This window comes from Perissodus microlepis, chromosome 10 (assembly GCF_051167445.1).
Source record: "Perissodus microlepis isolate ML-2025 ecotype Zambia chromosome 10, ASM5116744v1, whole genome shotgun sequence".
In the NCBI taxonomy this organism is placed as follows: Eukaryota; Metazoa; Chordata; class Actinopteri; order Cichliformes; family Cichlidae; genus Perissodus; species Perissodus microlepis.
In genome coordinates, this window is record NC_140470.1 from 21,947,037 (window position 1) to 21,972,942 (window position 25,906).

Genomic DNA, 25,906 nt, shown 5'->3' on the forward strand with positions numbered 1-25,906 from the left:
GCGCTGGTCCCTGATGCTTTGATTATTTCCTTTCTCATGTTGTCTGAAAGATAACAGTTGTTCAGTGTTTTTCACAGCAGAATTTTCTCCAAAAACTGGATGTCCATCGAATTACCATGACTAAATTATCATTTAATAAAACCGTTGATAAAGGTGGATATTTATGGTCATGTTTCACATACTGAATTATTATAGAGTTAGCTATAAACAGTAAAAATAGGGGGTGGGGGGTGGAAGACTGCTAGATGATGTAGAAATAGAAGTTTCTAAATAAATACCTGTAATCAGTGCATTCAACAGGTGTTACTTCATTACAATATACTTACTAAACAAATTTTTTTATTAGTCCTTTATTTATTCAGGTAAAAAAAAATCTCATTGAGATTAAAAATCTCATTTCCAAGAGAGACCTGACATCTTGGCAACAAAAGTCAAAATGTTATGCACCATCCATGACGCTACTTTTTAGTTTAGATTTTCAGGTTGATCCCTGAACCTGAAAATCCTCTCTTTCAGTCTAGTTATTAAGCCGACAGGACAGCAAAAGAATTTCCTTAAAAATGTCCTGATTTAATCAGTGTCTCATCGCAATCTTTTCAAATTCTGTGATTGCAAGTACCCGTGGCTCAACCTCTGCATAAAGATCACATCTTTCTATCTCTCACCTTATTTTTTTCTCTTAATATGAAAAAAATATTTTCTTTATTTCCAGCACTAAATACTGCACCACCTACTCACCACTGGAAATGCATTAAGCACCCGTTACTCACACTGACAAACACTCCGATCCCCATTATGTTTACAGTTGTATATTTGATTCATTAACTGAACAAATTTGCTTTTGTAAGGTTTCCATGCCTGCTGTGTTTTACATGACAGTCATAACAGGTCATGGTCTTTTAAATCGTGACTGGTAGATGGCTATTTCTATTCCCAGTGATACACCATTGTTGTGTTTTTTTTTCTATGTAATAAAGAGTCTTTCCTCCTACATATTTGGTGAAAGCAGTCATTTTCCATGATGCATCCCTCCCACTCCATTTCTCCTCTCAGTGTAACTTTAATGCATACACACACACACACACACACACACACGAATGCACACTCACACAAAACACAAAAAACAAACCACACTGGCCCATCATCCATCTCTTCATCTTGTTCCATATAAAAAAAAATATTTATTTATTTATTTTTTTAAATGGACTGTGCTTGCTTTCTCAGCCCCCTCTCTGCTTTATTGTGGTGGTGGTTGCCCTCCTTCTTGTGAGCGTGCAGTGATATGCTGGATATTCCCTTAATCTATGGCTCTTACATAATCGGCAGCAACATCATTCACTGAGCCACTGGCTGTCTCCCCGTGTCACTCACTGTGGTTATCACACAGTTACAGGGATGAATAAAGGACTGGGAGAAAGGGCTGGATGGATGATATACTGTAGCTAGATGGATAGATAAGGCATTGTTGAAAGCGATGAGTGAACTATATGGATGCAGGGGACATAGTTTGTTGCAGATGATGTATATACACGGGTTGGTTAGGTGTGTGTTGCAGATTATATCTGCATGTGAGTTATGTGAGTGCAAAACTGGAAAAAGTGAAGGTTGTTATGTTTCACTGTTTATGTGTGGACAGCACATTCAAGCAAAAGTAGCAGGAGAGACGCAGAAGGGAGATCTGTGTGTGTGCGTGTGTGTGTGTGTGTGTGTGTGTGTGTGTGTGTGTGTGTGTGTGAAGTAGAGAATAGAGGCCTTACAATAGTAGCATAGAACAGAGAGAGGAAGCAGGGAAAAGCAATATTGTAACATTTAAATGATCAAAAGGGCGAGACAGAAGCATTGGATAAATTGCAAAGAACAGCATGATTTTCTGATTTTTCATGTATTGTGTTCTGTTTACATTATAGATGTGGCAAATGTCGTATTTGTTCTGTCAGCAACAAATAAGACAGAAAGAATTTAGGGGAAAAGGTTAAGAGTAGAATCAAATCTATTCTTGTCAAGCAGGACCAACATGCTAAAGCAGGGGTAAGGTCTCCCATTGCTCACAGAACAACCTTTAATTTTCTTTGCAGAATTTCACAATATATCACAAACACTGCATTGATATGATTGCTTCATGTATGCAGCAGGGACTTGGCATGGTCTACACTTGTTAAAGCCTGCCTTTCTCATTTACATACAAACAAAAATTAAAGATGTTTTTCAGGTAATTTGGTATTTCTCTTATGTTTCTGTTTATTATATTTGTTACATGTCTTTCCTGAAAGGCTTTGCTGTTAAACATTTTTCAAAATATTGTTATTGTTCTTTTTATTAGATATTCGACTGAAGACAACACTCATGTATCGAAACAAAGTTCTTTAAATTAAAAGGCTGTTTAAAATAAAGGGGACAAAAACACGAACATCTGCCGTAACACTAAAATGGGAACATTTCTAATATTAATAAATTGGAATGCAAACTTAATCTTCACTAAACAGAGGATAAACAACAAATATGAAAATGAAAGTGGTTGGTGAATGGACTACCATTATGGACTATATACCGCTTTTCTTAAAGTGCTTTATACACCTTGCCTAATTCACCCCCATTCATTCAAGTACATTTTCCTATGATTTCTTTCTTTTTGGTAAGTGTTTTTATCTAAAATTCATAAAAGTTCTTACTCTTATGGATGCATTGGAGAGCAACTCAGGGTCAGTATCTTGACCAAGGATATTTGGCATGCAGACTGGAGCAACCAGAGCTCATACAACCAATTTTACCTGCTCTTTCTCCTTCAAAGCAGCCTTTAAGATTTAATAAAGCAGTTTTCGGACACAAGCACAATTGTGTGATCCATCACATTGCTCTGTAGAAAGTCTGATGCTTTCAAATTGCTGTAATTGTATCCCTCCAAGAAATACTGGCCCATGTAGGAGTCTTCTGCTATATGATGGATACAGACTCAAAACTCCAGCTAACTCTTTTTGCATTTGTGTGTCCATGGAGCATTCTCTAAAAAATGGCACAAATAACAGGAGTTGTAGAAGTAGTCAAAAAAGACATCAAAGTGTGTGGCTCCGGTAGTGACATGGCTTTTGATGCACACTGTGTTGACACAATAAGTACAGACTAAGCTTTAAACATTGATCAATGAACAATCATTTGTCATGGAGATATCGGTCACAGTGATTAAATATTCTTGTCATCGCTGGCATGAAGGTGAAACAACTATACGATCATAAAACTGAAGTAATGAATTGAATATGTGTTTTCTCCCCACGTGGGTTTTCATAGGGAGTACTACCTATATTTTTCCTACAGTATGGCTTTATTTAAAGTGTAGAGTGCTCTAAGATAACTCCTATTGTAAATATCAGAAATGAATTGAACTAAATTTGAATAATTACATTTCAAGTTGTGTGATTCATTGCTGTTTTTCAAGTTAGATGTAGGAATAAATCAATTGCTCAAAGTTCCTTGGAATAAAATGACAGCTCTGCTCTTTATATCACTGCCATCATGAATCATTGTATCAGAGCTCAGTTAACAATGGCTTTTTTTATTATACATACAACTTCGTCAGACACTTGTCTATAGTCAGAGTTAGCTAAAAAAAAATTCAGGTGTTCAGGTAATTCAGGTCTTTTTCAGCAAACTCTTTTCTAACTCAGGATTAGACAATTCAGAATTCAAGAATTAGACTCAACGTAGGTTAAACAAAAGGTTGCATATTGTAGTACTCGCCTTTTTTTAACACAATTACTATTTTTTTATCTACTGCTCTCTGTTTGCCACACAGATGTGCTTATGTCATGCTGACAGAGCCAACATAAACTGTGAAAACAATGAAACGCTGAAATTGTTATATAACAGCACAGAGCAAAGAATGGATTTCGTCAGCTAAAGAGAGACAAACACAAGCTAGACAGGATGAATAAAAATACAGAAGCTTAGCAAGATACTGAAAGTCAAGTCAAACCTCAGATCTAAATAAACACAATGATTAGGGAGAAGAACCTGATATACAATATATAGAGATGATGTCATAATGCGCATGTTATATACCTCAACCTTAGAACCACAAGCACTTTTGGCCACCTCATTTTTGCGTTTTTAGCCCTTCCCAAACAAATGACTCATACTTCACAAAAAAACTGCTTCCCACCTTCCTTGAGTTATAATTCAGAAAAACCAAAACTAATAAGTAAATTTCTAGAATTTGTGTAATTCAAATAGGGGCATATATCAATATGTGCAAGCCATTTCACAGAGCAATTAGTGCAAAAAAAATACATAAATTCACTTTGCTTAGTATTAGCCAGATGTGACTGAGCCACATTTTTTAAATGCCATGCTTCATTCATTTGCTGGGATTAACCAATTTCTAATGTTTAAAGCTGGAGCTAATACTATACCATCACTTTCTGCATGTCCTGCCTACGTAAAGAAAAGCAAAAAAGTAAAGGTGGTATTTCTCTACTTTTTTGATATTAAGATGTTTTATCTGAAAGCAACAACAGCAGGCTGGTCATCTTCAACTTGCTAATTATCAGAATATTTGTTGATACATGTAAACAGAAGTTTGAAAAGGTGAGCTAGACTTACTGAGGACACCTCTACGTCATTCCCTGCGGCCACAGCGGGAGCTGCGGCCGCAGCGGCTGCCTCCTGAGCTGCTGCCTTCATGGCCGCTGCTTTCCGGTGCTCCCTGTTGGCCTGTAAGGTGGAGAAGTAGTTGACGGCTGCAAACTCAATCAGGGCGGAGAAGACAAAGGCAAAGCAAACAGCAATGAACCAATCCATGGCTGTGGCATAGGAGACTTTAGGGAGTGAGTGGCGGGCACTGATGCTGAGTGTTGTCATCGTCAAGACAGTGGTGATACCTGCATATGGGAAGGAGACAGCAGTAGATATATTGTTAAATAAGGATGCTGAGCCTGCCTGTTTAAATTGAGCCTTTTTTTTCCCTCAAAATCTGTAGATCAAATCTTAGAAATCATTTATCATTTTACCCAAATCTTCACACCACTTATCACAATGGTGTTTAACACCAAAAAAGAGAAAAAAAATATTTTACGCATGTCAGGATTTTAAAGAGAAAGCACTGCTGTTCAAACAGATCATCACTGTAAACCTGCAGTTTGCTCAAGATTACCAGCCAAAGGATTGTCTGAACACATTTTATTGGATGTATATGAGTCAAAAATCGAGCCTTCTGGTTGAAATGAGAAGTTTATGTTTGGAGAAAGGAGAACACTGCATTCCAGCAAAGGAGCCTTATCCCATCTGTGAAACATGGTGGTGGGAGTATTGTAGTTTGGGCATGTTTTGGTGCATCTGGTCCAGGGCAGCTTGCCATTAGTGATGAAACAATAAATTCTTAATTTTACCAGAGAAAACGTGAAAGAAAAAGACAACCAGTAAACAAACACTGATCGGTCGTTCTACCAAAAAGTTTTTGTAGTAAAAGAAAGATTATTTTTTGGAATCATCAAGGTTCTGATATACACCCAGCAGAAATGATGTGGAAGGATCTGGACAAGCAGTTCACGAGGAAACCCACTAACAATGCAAAGTTGAAGCTCTTCTGTAAAGACGGATTTGAGAAAACTGGTTGTTTAGGTGTTCATTGCTTCTCAAAAAGTAAAAAAATAAAAGACACTGACAGTAACAATCCACACACAAATATGCAATACTGGGACATTTGTTCCTAAAGAACAAAAAAGTTAACAATTTAGGTTAACAATGATTGTTAACCTAAATATTGAGAAAAATCTTACAGTTTCTTCATGCAGTTGCTAAATTTGAGATTTCAAATTTATACTTTCATCAAAATATCAATAGTATCAGCAATATCCATGATGAAACTGCAAACAAACCATCATGATGGACTCGTACTTGTTACTGATAAATATCATAATAAGCTAACTTGACATTAACATTTATACATCGTCTTCTTCAGCTGCTTCCTTTAGGGGTTGCTAATGGATCATCTGCTTCAATTTCACCTCATCACTTATATCCAATTCTATCATCCCTACTCTCTGCATATCCTCGTTTGCTACATATATATGAACCATCTCTGCGGTCTTCCTTTTTTCCTTTTGCTTTGCAGCTCCATCTTTAAGATCTTTTCTCCAATATACCCCGTGTCCCTCCTCTTCACATATTCATACCATCTCATCCTTTTCTCTTACTTTCCCTCCAAATTACTGAACCTGAGCTGTTCATTTCAGCTGTTCATTTCTAATCCTGCACCTCCAGGTCCCAATCGAAATCGTAGCATCGTGTCATTAATATTTATAGAGAAAGATGTACTTTTTAAAAAAGGCACAGTGCACATCATACAACAAAAGATACTGTGTAACACTAGTTAAGATGTTGATGTCATAAATCTTTGATAAAAATATATGTGTATATGATGTAACAAGAAAATAACAGAGCCAAGCAGAGCATATTTTTCCCATGGAATATTTTTAACATGTGGAAGCAGTCCTGTTTTAGGGCATATAACTAGAATGTGGCATTTCAAATCAGAAAGTGTTGCCAAAAAGTCACTTGAGGGAATGCTAATCTGTCCATAAGCAGACTAACCCCTGCCCCCACATTGGCACGTCGGTAAAAAGAGACCGAATATCTATAAACATTCTGGAGAAAGACATCCAGGCTGTATGGTATTTGCTAATATTTGTTTGCTTGTCTAATATGAGGTCCAGACAAGATGATGGAGAGAGATGATCAGAAGAAAGAATGAACATGTCGGAATTTGAAGCTTAGACTAAGACTAACCGATTTCCTTTGAGTAGGAAATCAATATACATATATATATATATATATAATTATTATTATTATTTATTTTATTTTTTCTAAGTAATTTTCATTTGGGAGAAGAGTAGTTTATCACACAAAAGGTCCATTACATGTGCATTTTAGATATAACATTTAAGACATAGCCCCTAATACTACTTAATTCATAAATAGAAATGATCCGTAGTTGTTAATCATTAGATAAGAATTTCCCTTTTCCCCACCCAGATTCCTTCCTTATTAAGTCAGATAAAGATGCTGACAATGAACATCTCTTTTAATAGCCCATTACCAAAGTACATATCTAATTCACTTTCATCAAGCTAAAGCAAGCAGGGATAAAGGGCCATTGAACACTGTTCCCATGGTTTACCAAATGTGCACTGTAGCTGTGCACTTTTCATTAGCATTGTAGGAACTTATGGGGGTTTTAATGCACCTAATAATGTCTCAAAAACATTTTCTACACAGCACTTTGATGGTAAAACCTAACAACCCTCAGATGCAACCTCCTCCAACAGTCAACCAGTCTGACTGTTTCAATCTGAAGCACCAGTTAAATGACTGGAAAAGGGAGGAGGAACATGGAAAGAAAGCCTGTCAGGGTAGGAGGGAGAGGCAAAAGAAAAAGAAAGAAAGAGTGTGGGAGGGAGAGGGATGAAGTATAAAGACAGGATAGAAATGAAATGCTTGGGGCATTTATGGGCTTTTATAGGAAAAAAAGCAAGGTACAAATTAGGCCACACTCAATTAAGTCTGTAAGACTTGTGCTCAAGGGACTTTCAGCTCTTAGGTTGTTGACAATTCAGCACGCAACATGGTATGGTTTAATGCACTGTCAGTGTCAGGCCTGTCTCCAGAACAAAACAACCTAGGATGCGTCTGAAGAAAATGAGAGTGCACTAGCTCTGGTTACCTTCCAAATAATGATTATTGGATTAATACACACAACTATTCACTGTTTTCTGTTGTTGTAGCAAATGTATGTCTTGTGAAGTCAAAGAAGTGTTTAAAATTCACAAATGAATTATGACTTCATAGACACAATAATTGTTTGTTTTGAACTCCCTTAATACATGTTTTGTATGTTTAATATTCTTACACCTATAGGTCACCTATAACTTATCTGTTCTTCTCAAACTTAACTAAACTGTCTATCTTTTAGTCACAACCCAAAACTTGTGTGTTAATTCAATTTATTCAAGCAGTGGCTTTTTGGCCATCACTTGCAATGCAACTTGTTTTGTACGTAATCTCTTGTGTCCTCTGTCCTCGATTGAGAATGAGCAGGCTTTTGGGTTTGTTTCGTTTTTTTTGCTTGTCTGTATCTTTTCATTCCAGCCAGTACTGAGTGAATTGAGAACAGCAGGATGAGTGAGGCTAATGAGTTGCCACAGATGTGCTTTCTACATGAGGCTTCAACTTCCATGCAAACATTAATGACGGGGATCTATTCTCTGAAGGAGAATGCAGACTTGTTGGAGCGCTGGCTCGTTTCCAAAGACAAGGGCTAGCACTGCTTCTGTGCACAGCTGCATCTTGAGTTTTACAAATAATGGAAATTCAGTTAAAAATGATAACAAAATCTGTGCACTTTTGCACATTATCCTCACTTTTTGCATCTGTGCTTTTTCTGTCTTTCTGTTGCTGTCATTCCTCTTAGTCTATCTCTGTTTTTGTTCAGTGTATCTCACCCTTGCTGCTCCTGAGGCTAGAGCTTGGTAGCAACTGTAGCGTAATGTAATGTGAGCAAGCGGAACCTGTGAGTGCTCGGAAAAGGGCCAAGTAAACATCCTCCCCCTCTCAGCCCTTGCATGACCAATTTCAAAAAGGACATCTATTCCCAATTAATTCAGCTCCACCATAGTGGAGGAGGAATAGAGATAATGAAGGTAAAACCTGACTGTGATGACTGTGGTGGTCTTTGTTCTATTGCAGGAGGTTTCATTTTAAAGACAGCTCATTGCAGTTTAATTTAGGGTGCAACAGACAGAGAAAATATACTTGCTTAAAGTTTGTAAAGTGAGAGTCAGGAGTTGTGGGGTCAACCAGTGGGCGGCAAGTCAATAAATCCAGACAGTTTATTATTTGGCTTTTTGATACTTTGATACTTTACTAAAAAGAAGTAAGCCACAACAAAATAACGGATAATGTATCCTTGGCTATTTTGTTCAGCTAATTAATGGGCACTCAAGTTGTGTCATAATCTGAAGCTAACTGCAATGGTGCAAAATTAGAACTGAGAAAACCTGAATATTTACAAAAATTTGCCAGAGTTATTTTTGGAAGACAAACTGAAAATGTTCTTCAGCGTTCCAAATATTTCAATCCAAGTAGTCAATGGCTGTGTGAAATGTGTTAGCTCTGGAGTCTACATCAAAATCCCTTTTTCTGATATTTTTTTCAAATCTTGAAACTGACATTGAAATTTATACACTAAATGAGTATGAGAATTTAAGGAGCTCTTACCGAACACAGTCCGAGCTGGAACTGATTCCTTATTAATCCAGAATGAGACTTGGGCCAGGATGACAGTCATGATACAGGGAATGTAAGTCTGAATCAAGAAGAAGCCCATTTTCCTTTGCAGGTGAAAATGAACGGTCATAATGACATATTCACCTGGAAGAGTAAATACCAAAAAGATTTGTCAATGCTGAGAATTTATTTGACACGGTTGCCATCTGATGAATACACCAGTCTTTTAATACTGACTGGTGAAAAGTATTGTTCTATTTATGATGAAATTTTTTAAAAAGAATGCAAGTTCATGCATGACATAACATTCCACAAACATGTAATGGTAAAGAGTTCACTGATTCACTGAAGTGTCCTTAGCAGGTTTTAGTTTTAACACAGTGACCACTGGACACTCTTTATGACAGGTGATGTTAAACATCTGCTCACCTGTATTGGATTTTAGTCTCTCACTGGAAACTGTCTGACCAATAAGGTCATACTGCAGCAAACTGGATGATTCTTGTGGCACTTCAACAGATGACAGAGGACCTTTCTTCCATGTGTACACAATTTCACTGATGGGGTAAGCATCTAGACAGCATGGATAAAAAGGGAGATTAAAAATGAAAACTTTCAAAAATTCACACACACATACACACATATGTATGGCATTTCAAATTAAGATCTTTGACGATATCTTGTCAGTCATCTGCTCAGTGACAGAGTAATCAGTGATTGAAAGTGACACCATCTGTCGGGTGAGTAAGGCTGAAAAAAAACTAACTCACAACTCCCAAACTTAAGTGGGCAGGCATGGCCGTCCATGGGGAAGTTCATCAGACGCATGGGGCACTCTGCATTTATAGTTAATCTGTAGGAATAGAGAACAGTTTAATTAAGTGTATGATTTATATTTCATACTAGCTTTCTAAACACTGCTCTTTCAAGCTGGGTCTGGTGTGGTGCCATTCAGCATTATAGCAAAAAAACAAGTACAGAATATAGGATTATACAATATTTTTGGTAACATAGATGACCTAAAACCTGCAAGACCATTTCACTGCGGTGAACACACAACTTGGCGAAGGACAACCGTGGATAACACATTTCACAAAGGATGTTTTTATTTATTTATTTATTTTTAATGGCAGAGGAAGAATCCCATGTTTGTTGTCTGCTCATAAGTAAAACATATACTTACATATTTTCATAACTTTGTTATTTTTAATAACAACTTAATGTTATTTTCTGTTTGTATTTATTTTATTTTATTTATTTGTTTATTTACTTGTAAAACACATTTGAGTCTTTGGAATTATTCAAGTTATAAAATTCATAGAACACAGCATCTTAATAATATCCTTAGTTGTTAAAACATTTCCAGTGATATTATGTTGGTTTTATTGTTAATGTAATAAATGACTTAGGTTATTCAGTTCTACAATGTTGTTATAATATTCTTGTTTACCAGAGTGACAGTTTATACAAGAACTCACAGCTAATAAGCAGCTCAGAGCTTTGAGGAAATTTCTCAGGCTCACAGACGAAGGGGGGAAACTGATCCCAAATGAAATGATTCAAGTTAAACTACTTTTTAAAAAAAAACTTTAAGATGAAGTAATTCAGAAAAAGTTTAGATCTTTTATCCAAAGCTAACACAAGGACAAAATTCAAGCTGAGACTGTAGAAACTGCATCATTAGCTTATCTGTTATTTAAACATCTATTGCCTTCGAATGTATCTTCTTTTCAGCCAGTGAACCAATAAATGTAGCACTACTTCATATATGTAAAAAAAAAAAAACAATAAAAAAACAAAGAAGTTGGTTTGTGTCTGCCATCTTGTCTATAGCCCCCCACCCCACCCTCATAAAATCTGTAATGTAGATATAAAGGTGGCATCCCTTTATTGTAATATAGTTTACAAATTTTCTTAGATAAAGCCTTTTTTATTTACTTTTAAATGTTTTAGAGTTCATCCACTTAGATAATCTAATTAAAAACAAAAAAATCTGTTTTTGTGCCATTATTGACTCTAGGGGCTTTTTTTTTCATTCCGTATATCTCCTTTTGGAACAAAGCTGGAGTCATGTTTGTTTGAATCACTTTCCAGGGCTGTTTTCAGTATCAGATGGCACATATCTTGTTTTTGGAATGGCACGCTGTTTCTTTTCATGTCTGTGCATATTCTTGGATGCCTGTTCATCTAATTTGTTTTCCAGGTCTGTGCTCTATTCCGGTCTTGGCTAGGTTTGAATCTCACTGTCCAGCACTGTTACCTCATGGTGTAGAGGATAGTTCCGTTCTGCATGATGCGGAACAGCTTGTTGGGGGTAGTCATGTTGTGAGAGATCGACCTCTTGCCATTGCGGAAAAATGTGTCCGGTGTCCAGATCTTGCTGACCATCAAGTTGTTGAGCCGCAGGATCTCAATGGGGCCCTCAAATTTTAGTCGTTCGTCAATCCACGTCTGACGAAAGAACACATCCATGGTGTATTCCTGGATGGAGGTGAGAGCGTGGGTTACGAATGTATTTACTACTACTATGACCACTCCTACTGCTGGTGCTGCATCTACTCTCTCCTGCCATTATTATCTGCTTCCCCCGGAGATAATGGCAGATGGGTTTGTGAGCCATGGTTTCGAAGGAACCTGCTGGATAGAGTATTAGAGTATTGGCAATGTGATGAATTGTTTTCGCTTTCTCAGTCTCTTTTTCTTTCTGGAGGATTATGTTATTAATGCCAATACTGCCAAAACTAAAACCTTGTTTATGATGAAAACCCTCAAGACATAGCATATTGTACACTTTGGTCACCTTTACACACACACACACACACACACACATATATATATATATATATATATGAAAGTTAAGTGAATTGATTGAGTAATTCATTATTAATACACAGTTAAAATAGACACAGTTTATTTCATCTGTAGAGTCAGCAGTAAGTCAGTATTATGAGTCTATCCAGCTTTTAGATCACATGGATGGCCTTGCTTCCCTTAAAAGCTTTACATACCCCTCTATAGAACTGCCCCTAGCATATCGCATGGCAGTTCTAGTAGGCTTTAGAGGCTGTGAAGCAGTATCTAAAGCTTAAGACCAAAGATAGTAGAGTACAACAGACATACATCACTCAGCCTATCCCGTGGCAGAAGTAGCCCGCCTATTCCATCCTAACACAGCCACATCGCTATGGCGGAGGGTGGGGGGGTAGGGGGGATTGTCAACCAGATTAAAATCCTAAGCTGCACTAATGACATCCTGCCCAAATGTTGGAATAATGAATGCTGGGAGTAACATGAGTTGAGGTTGAAAGACCATATACATTGCAGTGAAATCTTGTTTTCACATGTTCTTTGTTTACAATCAACCAAACACATGTATGTGAATAACATCCACACATTTTTCCTTGTGTATCCTGTATCAGTACTTCAGTGGTCGGCATAGTTGACATACCATCTCAACATCTGAAACAGGTCCAAAGCTGGTGACAAAGATGTCTGTTTTGACCTCTGTAACTGGACCTACAGCAGAAAGATAAGTGGTTGCTTTGATGCAGACAAAAATTTTGGACTAGCTTATTTGTTAATTTCTTAAAATATAAAGAGGTTAAGGAATAAAGTTATATGTATAAAAGGTGCCATTTACAGACTTAAAATAACCACATCAGATGAAACGAACACACAACAAAACAGTATGCTTTAGATATGATAATTTTATGAACAGTTTCTAATAGTAAACTTGTGATTTTATTATAATGTAAGAGGGGAAAAACGGCTAAGAGATAACGTAAACTAGATGAGATACACACAACTAGTTGAGTAAAACTTTATCCTTTAAGGAAGGATAAGGATCTAATCATCATGAAGCAATATTATACAAAATACAATATAATACGTCCATTAGCATACCTCCAAATCCAGGTCGCAGTCTGTTGTCATAGCCATCCAGTAATCTATCCAATATACGCGTGATGTTATCCAAATATATACTGGTCTCACTGTGCTGATTTCCCCAAACACTGCTAGCACTGTAACTAAAGTACATATGCACTGCTCAAAGCTCATTTCAACAGATAGAAAATCAGTTGAATATACTGAGTTTCTCAAAGGCACAAGCATCCACAGTCTGTGATTAAGATGCGTAAAAGTCCGAGAACATGCAGAGAAAAGAGTTGCCATACTCACCAAGACAAAAATAAGCAAGTTACAAGGAAAGCCATGCCTCGACACCTGACAACTAGAAATCCCAGGTCAACTTTTAAAATCAGCATATTCCATCATTTTCAAAGCTTGATAAAATGCGAGTCCGCTCTTGCTTTACTTGTAAACCGTGAGAGGATACCGCGCCAGTCCAGCACGACTTGACTTTCCCTCTAGTGCGGTTGCGCCCGCCTCAGCCTGAATCGCTCAGCTGGAAAAACCTGAAGAGTTTTTAAGAGAGTGAAGAGGAAGAACGACGCGAGCTTTAACGTTAACGGGACAAAGCAGTTTGCAGGGAATACATCGGTCTCGACGGCAACTTTGCTATTTAGATCGTTTTGAAGGTTAAATAACGAAGAATGTCGTCCTTTATTTATTTATTTATTTGTGTTTTTAAAGACGATGGAAAAGAAAAGCGCGGAGAGAGATACAGAAGGGGAGGAGGGAGAAGTAGAGAAAGAGAGCTTGCACAAATACAATACTGTTATATCAATGGACAGTATAGCAAGGGACCTTTTTGAGTACAGATTGATTTCAAATTCATTTTTCTGTCTGTATGTGTGTGTGTGTGTGTGTGTGTGTGTGTGTGTGTGTGTGTAATCGCGGGACTTTGTTCATGCAAAACCCGAAAACTGCAAGTAGAGCGAAAGCATGATTCATATAGTAGTTAGGTGGTTGAGTGGAGTGGGCGGTAGGTACATTTAGTGCACCTTCAAACTCCACAGACCCAGAACAAGGGGGGAAAACACCATACTGTAAAAGTCAGAACTGAGTTCACATGAATTTATTCCTGTTGCAAAAGCGCAGTTCAAGAAATTGCACCCTGCTGAGTGAGTTTCCAGTAGCACATTTTGTGCAAGGTGTATGGAAGAAAGAAAAATATCGGAAAAGTAAACCCTGCAAATGAAGTGCAAAAGCGAAATTTATCACTTTATTTATTTATTTATTTATTTATTATTCATCTAGGTTGGTGCAAAAAAAGTCAAAGACAGTATTGTGTGGGAGGAATAGTTACTGTACCACCACTATGTGGAAAAACGCTAATTATAACTCATGCAATAATCATAAACTGATTTTTTCTCTTGAAAACAGAACAACTTTAAGAGAAAAAAAAGTGAAAGCCAATATTCACTGATGAATGCCAGCAAGCCTCTGTAAGGTTATATGCTCAATGATCAATGAACTACAATACTTTCTTCCAGTGCACCATTACTTTTTCATTAGAGGTATCACATCATAAGTGATATCATAGTGATTCCATCAATAATTCATATGAGGGATACAAATATAGGAAATTCTTCTAAAGGCATTAAATTGTGAAGACTGATTATGCAACTGTGGTCTCTTTGTACTCAAAGCTGAAGTTATATAATGATCTCAAAATATTGTTTAAATCATATGGAAACAATCACTTTCAGTTCAAGCATATTCAGATTTAATTCTTTTAAAAGAAAACTGGATATTGCTGTAATTTGTCTGATAAATTGATGTTATTCTCTTGGTTTTCTCTTTAAACCCCAATCTTGTATTGTTAGACATATCATCAAAGTAAAAATCGAAAGTTTAAGAAAGAGTTTGGTGAACATTTATAATTCTTTAAAGAAATATCCTGTATGCTGCATTATTAGAAGTACATGCAGGGCATAATTTCACTTTGCATACTGGATGATAAAACTAAGATTTGATATTTCAAAATAGAACACAGCATTTGTTACAGGTATGGGAGCAGAACTGAAAGCTTTGACACTATTTTATACAACATGAGTATTGTGGTGAGAGCAGTGGCCATCCTAGAAGTGGTGGGTACAATTGCAACAGTGGCAATAGCAGGAAATACAGACCAGGCATATACTGAGGTAGTACTGTATTAGAAGCAATTGCAGAGGCAGTTTCAGTTTCTCTGTTGACTTGCTGGTACATAATGTTATCTGACCCTAATGCCGCGATCAACTTGATCTTTTAAAGCATGAGGTCAACTCATCTGACCAACCACAGTGCACTGACCATGAAAGGCTTCTGACCTGATTTGCATTGCTGGCACTAGCTGAGATTTTGGATGAGCCACAGCAAAAGCGAACATATTCTATTCCTCCCTGCTGTGAATGTGCTAAACATGCTTTGTAAAGCTTCTGATATCTCAGAAAAGCAGTCACAAGTGTACGCACATAAATACTTGTGATACAGACAAGGGCCATCACTATTTAAGCCACCTCTGCAATTTGGTTGCTTTAAGTAGTACTGAATGCACCACACATTTAGTAGATCACTGTTTTTTTTAAGCATGCCACCACTTATAAGAATATTTAACATTTACAAAAATTAGCACTTCTGAAAAGAGAAGGATCTGAAGCTACATGATGTTGTTTGTGTGGGAGAAGATTGGCTTGACCCAAATCAGAGACTGACATGCACTTTTGAATATATCTGTAACTTGTCTGCCTGTTTGATCACCTAATTTCCTTCCATCATAGCTTTTTTTTCCTAGACAGACAAGTTGCTGCCTGGATAATTACCTGACTGGATAGCTGATTGATAGAACGACGCGCTTGCTAGTTCGACGTTTTGCCTAAATAGCATAATGACTGACTTATAGACAGATATTAAAATGCTGACTGGATCATTGCCTGCCTGGAGACTACATCTAGAAGTGCACTCTGTCAGTCCTCCAACCAAACATCCACAATCAGTGGTGCAGCGAGTAGAGAAACAGATGGTTAGGCTGGCTAAATTGGGAGCCGTCTAAATCCATATTGTTATATGAACAGCCTGAAAGTCAGCAGAGATAAAATTCAGCTATGGCAACTCCTTACATCAGTTTTATTGATTGTCCTGCCATGGTGATCGTGATCTGACATGTTAGTCGCAATTCTGTCTTCCCAATTTATAATTTCTTTGTAACCGGTCACTACATTCTAAAGCCCACGTCAAGAGAACAATTGCAATTAATGAGAGGTTATTATATCTAACAGAGCATATTTCCATAAAATATAATCACTAAACCATTCATTAGTCTTAAGTTCTGAACTGAGATGAAAAAGGCACAGTGATTTTGATGGATTGCAATTAGGTATGCTTCGTTCCATGAGAACAATACACCTCGTATGCCAGGATGAATAGCAATTCAATTATGTCAATTTAGGAAGTACAATTACTTCGGGAAGATAACGGGACATACTTGAAAATCCAATGTGTTTTGATGAAGGAGGAAAAAGCCTTCAGAAGGAGTTTGTTAATTAGTTCATTATTCAACAAAACAGGATTTAATTAAACATGTCATGATATGCACTCTGTACTTGAACACATATAGCAGCCTCTCAAGGAGCAAGATGCAGAGCTAGGAGATTATTGCAAGAAACTTTTCACAACTTGCTGACCTTTTTGAGGGAGGAGGAACTTTCAGATGGTAGAACTGGAGTGTGTATGTGTGTGTTAAGCTGTGTGTTCAATAAAATTATTTTTAAAGAGACTGAAAGTGGTGTGAGGAAGCACGCTACACTGTAGATAAACAGAAAGAAAAACAGATGAGAGAAGATTTGAAGATATCCGCTCTTGTGCATCTGTCCTTCAGCACCATGGACAGCTCTGACATGCGACTTGGTTCTATTTTGCCAAAGAAAAACACAATAAGAATTCAAAGTCACTGCTGACAAACTTGCACACCATACTCCACAGCCCTTCTTGCGGTGCCTGTGATTAGTCAAAAAAAAAGTGCATTGTCTAAACTCGTTTCTGGCCGCATCACAGTGCTTCTATAAATAAATGATTTTTCCCACGTGAGATGGACCCACTGTACTTCATGTGCCTCACAATGCAGTATCTATGGTAACCACTTACAGTAGAAGAAACTCAGCATGTGTGGTGTAATGTGGATGCGTGTTTGGAGATGGCATGAACTAAATGTGCTCAAGAACGGTGAACAATTTTAGGTCAGTGCTTCTAAAAGTAATTTTTGGATGACTTTAGGGTTAACGTCATGATCAAGTTTTATTAAGTGACTGATATGTTTCAGTACGTGGTGGTATAAAGGAGTTGGAATTTGTATTTCAAAGTGCTATTTAGAGTTTAGTATTAGGTTGTTGTAGGGGGACTAGTGGTAGAGGTTATAAAATCATTTTGTGTATCTGAATTTTGTTTTTCCGCTCGTCTGTAGGTTAATGGCTAGAAATATACAGATAGTGCTTGCGAGTGTTCCTCCATCAATAATGGCGTTGCATAACACCTACATTAAACTCAGTCTTTGAAATCTTTGGGACTTGGCCTGGTTATATCTTTTTTTTCCCCGTCAGCCCCCGTACCGTAGTCACACATCCATAACAGCGCACACAAAGCAGTAGTTCTTTAAAATCGCTGTTCCTTACACATGATGTGCTGCACCAGTTTCCGTGGTTTTCAACATTAGGAAGAAATTTCCATTGCAGTTTCCATGGAGACCAAACCATATCATAGTACGATAAAATGTTGATTTGGAGAAAACAGTTGTCCTCGCTGCCTCAGTTGACCTCTTGCCTGACTACAGCCAAAAGCTTCACAATGAACTGTGCTGGATAGCTGCCAACGTCCTGCTGTAAGGAGAGTGGAAATAAAAGTGGTGCAACAAAACAGAAAGCCACAGAATACATAATAGAAAATAATAATATTTATATATATGATGTGAAAGTTAAATGTTTTGCTCTGTAGATGCTGGTTTAATTATGAAACAGAAATTATTTGATTGCTGACATTGTGAAATCTTGTCATGCGTATGGTATTCCTTCTTTTGCATATGCAAGAATAAAGAGTTGATATTCAGTCTCCATGGGAAGAAAAAAAGTCAATGTCAAGTTAAAGTCAGTGTGCCTGCAGAGGCAGTGCCTTCCTAAATCTGCGACCTGAGTTGATTAAACTTGATTGAATCAAATTATTTGAAGAAAAGATGCAGAAAAAATACAAATGATGGCATTTTGATTATATATTGAGAATCTTTCTCATACTTTTTATCACTGGACTGCTTGTTAAGTTTGTCCTTGAAATTGAAAAAAAAAATGAGTTCAACTTTTTTATTTATATATATAAATATATATATATATACATATATATTAAAAAGATTTGTGATTAGATTTAGTTTTGTGCTGTCAACATATAATTTGCTATACAAAAGTAAGGCTCCCTTAATTTTGTAGCTGAGATCACATGTTAAAAATAAAGTGCCCCTTTAAAGTGCATCAAGTATAAGCCTCACTGTGTAACTGTAGCTCTTGATCTTTGAAATCTGCAGGTGGCATGGTGGAACGGCGACACAAGAAGCCAACTACATCGCTGTCATCTTGTGTCGCAGTCTAAATCATCGCTTTTGATGCCAAGACACCAAACGTGAGGTTTCTGGCAGAGGCCTCCAAATAATCCTCCCACCCTTCCCTCCTTCCATCACTCCCTTCATCTTTCCACCCATCCAACTGTGGCTAAAGCTGACACTCACCCTGGACTCCTGTCTGCAGTTCTGGCAGCAATGACCGACGTCTGTTGGGGCCAGAGTGAAATACTGAGACAGAAATGAAGAGAAAGAAAATGTGGAGGTGAAAATGGAGTTGGCCAACTATCTGCTGTTTTGGTGTTAGCTGGGCAGGTAAGGACACCATAACCTTGAAAAGCTAGCAGGTGGTGCTTCCTCTGGTAGTGAAGCTAGTTAAGGCAAGCTAATGAAGCATAAAACTTGGGTTATGGACTTCTTTTATTCATTTATTTTTTTTAATCTACATGGTAAGGTCGATACCACTATCCTCACAATTTGTTTGGTGTAAGCGCATTGTCAGTATTAACCCTGTTCAGGACGCATTCACGGAGAGCTCAAAGCAGTGCTGATGGGTAGTTTTTAACTGTAATGGATGGAGTGCAGCCAATATAGGATTTTGAATCTATTAGGTCTGGTGAAACATTCATGAACATAAATGTTGGTGAAGTGCAAGAGAGGACCGTCATATTTTTATGTATTCATTATTCAGAGGACCGATAAGTGTGTTTCTATTTAATTCATTCCTGATGCAAAATCCTCAATATGCCATTTAAAGAATATGCAATTTAAAGAAATTAAAAAATGTGTAGTACATTAGAGCATGAATTGTTTCTTTTCTTTTTCTTTAGTCTTCAAATCATGGGATCCTAAATGAAGGAAGTTAAAAAGCTTTGATCAGATATATGTATTAAAAAGCACTCATCACTCTAGTCTATCCACTATCCTTCCTTCGCACAAGTCCAAATGATCTCAGTCTTGTCTCTCTTAACATTGTCTCTAAACCACTCAACCTCTATAGCCCTCCTTCTGGTCAGTCCCACTGAAAATAAGCGCATCTTTAATTTTGCTTCTTGCTTTCCTTCTGTCACCAGTCACCGCTGACAGTCGTCTCCATCTACTTCCTGCTGGTACTCTCTCCTTCACCTTTCTTGTGCACTGTCCATTGCTTTGAATGGATGCAATAATGTGCTTTATATTACACAAGCATGACTGATGATCAGTAAACAAAACATTTTTCTAACTTGGAAGTAACCATTTACAAAAGTTTGATTACACATTAATTGACCCTTTATTATTATTATTGATTGTTTTAAAGTAGTACCTTTCTTCCTCTGTTTAGGATGTGTTTGGGACATTGTCAGTTGTTGGTTGTAAATGGTCTCTCCTTCTTTATCTTTAACTAGTATATATTGACTTTTTAGGATTCACCTGGGAGTTTCATTGTGTGGGAACTCATTTCAGAACCTTTAAGTGTGAAGAGGTTGTTAATAGAGGCAGATTTAAGTACTGCACTGCTACTTTATGCTAATTTGTACCTTTGGTTTTCATTTTAAAGGCCACTATATAACACTTTGCAGCCTGGAGGTGAATGTCTTCTCTACAAAACTTAAACTTGCGAGAGAGAATTTTTACCTCGTAAGATTAGTTATGCCTGAGAAGCAACTGTTGAAAGCTTCTTTTTTTTCCATGTCTAGCTATCAATAACTTTATCTGGGTCTACTATGCTTACACTACACACTGGTGATTGTCTTTTTGTGAAGTTCTTTTTTTAAATTTTAATTATTTTATTTTAAATTGAACTTAAGTTAACAAGTCAGATCAACACAACAGATTCAAGTTACACACAACACACAATAAGTGAAACATAACTTAAATAAACTTAAATATTTAAATAACTTCTATAATTTCAAGATGATGGAAAAATACACCACTGTCACCAAAGCAGAAAGCTGATTGAGAATATTTTAAAATATTGCATTACCTCAAGTACATCTCAAATACCCTTTTTACAATTTAATTGACCCAAACACTAAAATAAATGAAAAAATACAAGTAATATTTTCAAAAGCCCTCTACGTAAACAATCAATGGTTGTTTGCACCATTCCTCAAAAAATGAAACAAAATAAAATAAAATAATTACTGAAATAGTAAAGAAGGGTTTCTGGGTACTTAGCAACATGCACGACTTTCAACTGAGAGGCTGAGCTTTAGAGTCATTTTTTGAGTCATTTTTTTTACATTTAGAGTCAATCGATGTTTACTTTCATTTTCATTCGCTGTTTGCCCAGATTTTGGCATTAAAACTAGGCTACTTGCCAGGATTAGGACCAGATTATAGTTTGGGATAAAACAGAACCTTTTACAAGGATAAACACATGTTAGAAAGCTCCATTTTCTAGGTTACCAGGGTGATGAGTTCTGCCCCATATAACAGCGACACCGCCAGCGCATATTTTACATGCATTTACCACTAGAGGTCGTTCAATTTTAAAAACACAAGGATAAGTCATATTAGCTGCTTGCACAAACAACCTATTGGGTCGTACTTTACGCGAGGACAGTCTCGCATTGGCATAATTTAAAAGTGCCTTCCCAAGTCCTCTAATGGAGCTCTCCTGCTGAGTTAAGGACCTCTAATCAGCGGTGTCAATGCTGTAATTGCAGTTCGCATAAAAGAGAAATACAGAGAGGTGTTTTAATTACAGGGAAAGGCAGAGTGCAATTTCCTTCCCTGCCTGACAAATTGTGTTTGATTATATTATAAATGTGATGTACGTTAACTGTTGGATTCTATGTTGTTTTGTAATTTTAGATCTGACAGTCAATCCAACTTTATGACACAGGGACATGGTGAGAGAGAGAGAGAGAGAGAGAGAGAGAGAGAGAGAGAGAATGAAATGACGGCACTTTATTTTGGCCATGAGCTTTGGCATGCTGCTGGTCCATCTCTGTCCATCTGGATGGATATCAGACAGTCAATCCATGGGAAGCCTTACCTGCTGAGAACATACCAGGTGCAAACTCCACAGTAAGACAACAACCAGTAGAGGTTTATTAAGTACTGCACAGTAATCAATCTTCTTCCCTTCCCACCTTCCCACAGCATATGCGTGATAAATAAATAAATACAAGTAAACTGCTTTGGTCTGATTGTTTTGCTAATATTTGTTTAGGTTTTATAAAAGCTTTGACAAGATTTTAATGTGTAACAATTCATTAATAAGATAAATGGTGAGTTGAGATGACATTATAGGTACAACGGTTAACACAGACAAGCTCCGCATCATGATGAATTTGCTATGAAATTAAAAGTATCAATGAATGACCATTTTTTAAAAAAAAGATCCAGTATCTTTGAACGTTACATTTACGTATCAGTGACATATGGGGAAAAATATATTGCCTATCTATAGTCACAATGTGTCACTTTCAATTTGTGGCCAAAAAGCTGATCGCCCTTCAGTGAAATATGTTTGTATATGTGTGAAGATCAAACTATTAGAATACTGAATGTAGTGCCCATCCAAACAGTCAATGTTTGACATCCTCTGCCATTATTTGAGTTTTCCATCATGTTCAAAACCTAAGTCAACGTTATGGCAGATGATTAACCGAGATCTGCTATCTGTGTGCTCAGGCACAGAATGCTATCTATCTCTCTCTCTCTCTCTCTCTCCCTCTCTCTCTCTCTCTCACACACACACACACACAGAGTGAGATCACAAGCCTCTTCCCTGAATACTTCCATCATATTGCCAAGATCCCAGCAAACAAACCCATGTTTACTGACATGAAACAACACAAATGCTTCTTTGAAAACATTGCGGACATCCTTTTTTCATTCCTCAGCACAGGGCAGCCTGAGTATAGCTTTGGAAGAAGTGTTTTACTGGGACGCTCAGAAAGGCAGTCATTACATTCCTCTTAGTGCAAAGATGCAGAAAGACAGAGAGAGGAAATGGAAGCATGGGAGCCCATTTGAGGATGTTTAACAATTGGCCAATCCAGGCATTAAGAACAGCAGAGCTGGTCAAAATATTTAATTGCTTTCTTCAGTGGCAGATTCAAGGTAATGTCTGAATCTACACACTGAGATTTGAGATTTTTTTATACACACAGTATTATAACTTGTGTAGAATTGTATAATTCCTCCATCTGTTTATCTTCGAATCAGTATTGGTGAGTCAAAGATATGTCATAGTCTTCAAACCAACATACTTTTATAAACTGTTTTGTTTATACAACCATGTCTGATTAATTATGTGAGCTACTTTCATATAAGACATGCTGGCAGGATTAAATTAAATAAATAGACACAAGCACACAATATTCACGTTAAAGCCCAACTAAATTTGGAAATACATCATGATTTACAGGAAATTGTGTAGGAGAATGAGGAAGAAAAGTGATTTAAGTGACACTGATGGCTGTTAATGCCAAATGGACTTGGCCAGGCCTGTAATTCAGAAACTGCTGCTATACCATCTGTAGGATCTGCAGAGAATAGCCTGAAAAAAGGCAAAACATTCAGTAAGTGCCAGTTCTCTTTATAAAATTGCTTTGTTAATGCCCGAGATCAGAAGAGAATGGTCCGACTGCTTTGAGCTAATAGGAAGGCAACAGTAACTCAAGGAACCATTTGTTACACCCAACATATGCAGAAGCCCATTTCTGAATGCACAAACATACCAACTAATAAAATCAACAGAAAGCATATGATTTATGCTCTTGTTCATTTGGATTTCTATCAGCAAGTGACCAAGTACAACATTTCACAAAAGTCTTGACCCATTTCTTTAGATTTTGCTTCCACGGAGACAGACTTTCTGATTCTGCAATTCAACAAGTAGTCTTGGGGATCTTGATTAATGTATTTATGAATGCAGAAAAGTACATTTGACCTGTCATGCAACACCATCTGGAATGCATCCAATTGGTAATGACTTTATTTTTCAGCATAACAATGATTCCAAACACTCTGCCAATGCAGTAAAAGCATACCTGGATGGCGAAACAAAACACACACACAATGGAACACTATCAGTCATCGAATGAGCACCACAGAGTCTAGACATCAAAATTATTGAAGAACTATGGGATCATCTTGAGAGAGAAATGAAGAAAAGGTACCCTACATCTAAAGAAATTATTTGAGTCTTCTTCAGGAAGTCTGGAGAACTATTCCTGAAAACTAGATGAGGAAATGACAATAAAGGTTGCCTAAGAGATAAAAAGTTCAGATTGCCATACCAAACACTGACTTTCAAGCTTGTTAAATGCTTAAAAACGCTTTGCTTTATATACTCTTTTTCCATGTATGGCTGCATGTTTTGATAAATTGCTTCACCTATTTCCTAATTTCCCAACAAAATATAAAGAAATGTGGCGTGGTGGAATACTTTTGCATATCATGGTATTGAAAGGATAGCTCATTAAACTAAAACTGTATTTCCATGTGTTCATCTTGAGTTTCCAAGTCCCTAAATTTCGTCCTTTTTTGTCTATAGTTATAGCTGGGCTTTGTGCCAGAAATAATTTTAGCAAGACCAAATAAATACCTTACAACTATAGCAGATTTGAAGCACAATTAAACTTATCTATGGTGGCTTCCAGTTGGCAAAAATGGGGACAAAGTCATTAAAGCACCATAAAAATAATTTGAGTTTGAATGAATTCAGCCAAAAATAATGGTGGTAAACATTCTTACGGGTGATCATGTAAAGTGGAATGCCAACTGTTAACTACCCAAGAGGAGCACAGTGATATATGAGTTTTCAAGGCTTTATGAGGACCAAAGCATCTGTGCATGTGTTTCAGTGTAAAACCGTACAAAGACTTATTAGTAAAACAGGCCAAAAGCCCATAATGCTGATGTGCAAAACTTCAAACTTGTTCAGGTTTTTTCTTTTTTTTAGGTAGGATTTGTGCATTTGTGTGCAAAAGATGATTTGCGAATGGCCAGTGTTCATTAAAGACTATTGAAATGATTGTACCTCCCTGTAGTGAAATGCAAGCTACTTCATAACTTACAGCAATAAAAAATGTTTGGTTTTGATGTATGGGGTTGTATAGAATTAACGAAAAATAAATAATAAATCTGGCAACCTAATGTTTGTCTCTTAACGTGTCATATCAGCCCCCTGCAGATAAAGTTTCAATGTGTGCAATGGGGCTTCAAATATACCCTGATTATTTAACTTTAAGTTAAATTTACTTTGGTTTTTGTTTTCAGATTTTTGCACAATTTTTAGTTCCAGAAACGCCATCAGGTCGAATAAGGTGCAAAAATTGCACTTGTTGTCTTGATAATACAGGGATCCCATTGATTTATGTGAATAAATCACAGTAATGAATAGAAGTCTCAATATGAAAAGAGTTGTGCTTTGAATTGAAGAGAAAATTCTGCAGCTTCCTGGCAGGATCCCCCCCACCACCACCACCACACACACACACACAGAGCTGTGAATCGCTACTGGACTCCTACACGGGGCTCACTGCCTTTTGCATCCGCCTCTGATCCCACCATATTCATGACGCTTCGTGTCCGAGTTTACACAGCGGCGCACATCCTGCTTACCGGTGCGTGGAGCCACCAGCGTGCACGGCTGTGTGAGACGCGCAGAGTGCAAGCTTCAGCGCATAGTGCTCTCCTCCATGAAACCCGCTTCCAACCTCGAGGCACTGCGCTGGCAAGGCGCTTCCCAGAATGTAAAGCCAAGCTGCTCTTTTTGTCAGAGGCCTCAATGCGTTGAGGTCGATGTGTGAGCAACTGCTGGTTTAGACACGATATACAGGAGAGAGAGAGAGGGAGAGAGAGAGAGAGAGAGCTCCATGGACAATGTCAAGGGGAGCGGCTGACTGAATTCACTGGTTTAAGCATCATGGACAGAAAGGCTTTTTTTTCTCTTTCTCTGGGCGTTGAGCAAACTGCGGACCTGTTGTGTATCCCAGCTGTAGGAAAAGTTTTGTCTCCTGGTTTGGACAAACAATGTCACTGATGTATACTCATATCTGATAATATTTGCACATATCCTATGTCGATTAGATCTTTGGTTTAACGTATCATACATATCCTTTCCTCTTCACCGGGCCAACGCTTAGGTCTGTGACCAATTCCAGAATCTATAAAACTAGATTTTAGTTAAATGCTTCACCACAGTGCTGCTGT

At 37.4% G+C, this 25,906-nt stretch overlaps 1 protein-coding gene across 1 annotated transcript in view; it reads right to left on the reverse strand.

Moving 5' to 3' along the window:
• Positions 1-13,967, reverse strand: part of gabra6b (gamma-aminobutyric acid type A receptor subunit alpha6b) — a 31,407-nt gene extending 17,440 nt beyond the window's left edge. Inside the window, exons 1-8 of the mRNA XM_084940677.1 lie at positions 13,453-13,967; positions 13,177-13,301; positions 12,722-12,789; positions 11,534-11,754; positions 10,044-10,126; positions 9,703-9,846; positions 9,265-9,417; positions 4,594-4,871 (exon numbers count right to left, since the gene is read on the reverse strand). Of these exons, the coding sequence (XP_084796803.1) occupies positions 4,594-4,871; positions 9,265-9,417; positions 9,703-9,846; positions 10,044-10,126; positions 11,534-11,754; positions 12,722-12,789; positions 13,177-13,301; positions 13,453-13,538 (1,158 nt within the window). The 5' untranslated portion in view covers positions 13,539-13,967. The remainder of the gene's footprint in view (positions 1-4,593; positions 4,872-9,264; positions 9,418-9,702; positions 9,847-10,043; positions 10,127-11,533; positions 11,755-12,721; positions 12,790-13,176; positions 13,302-13,452) is intronic.
• Positions 13,968-25,906: the final 11,939 nt, after the last annotated feature.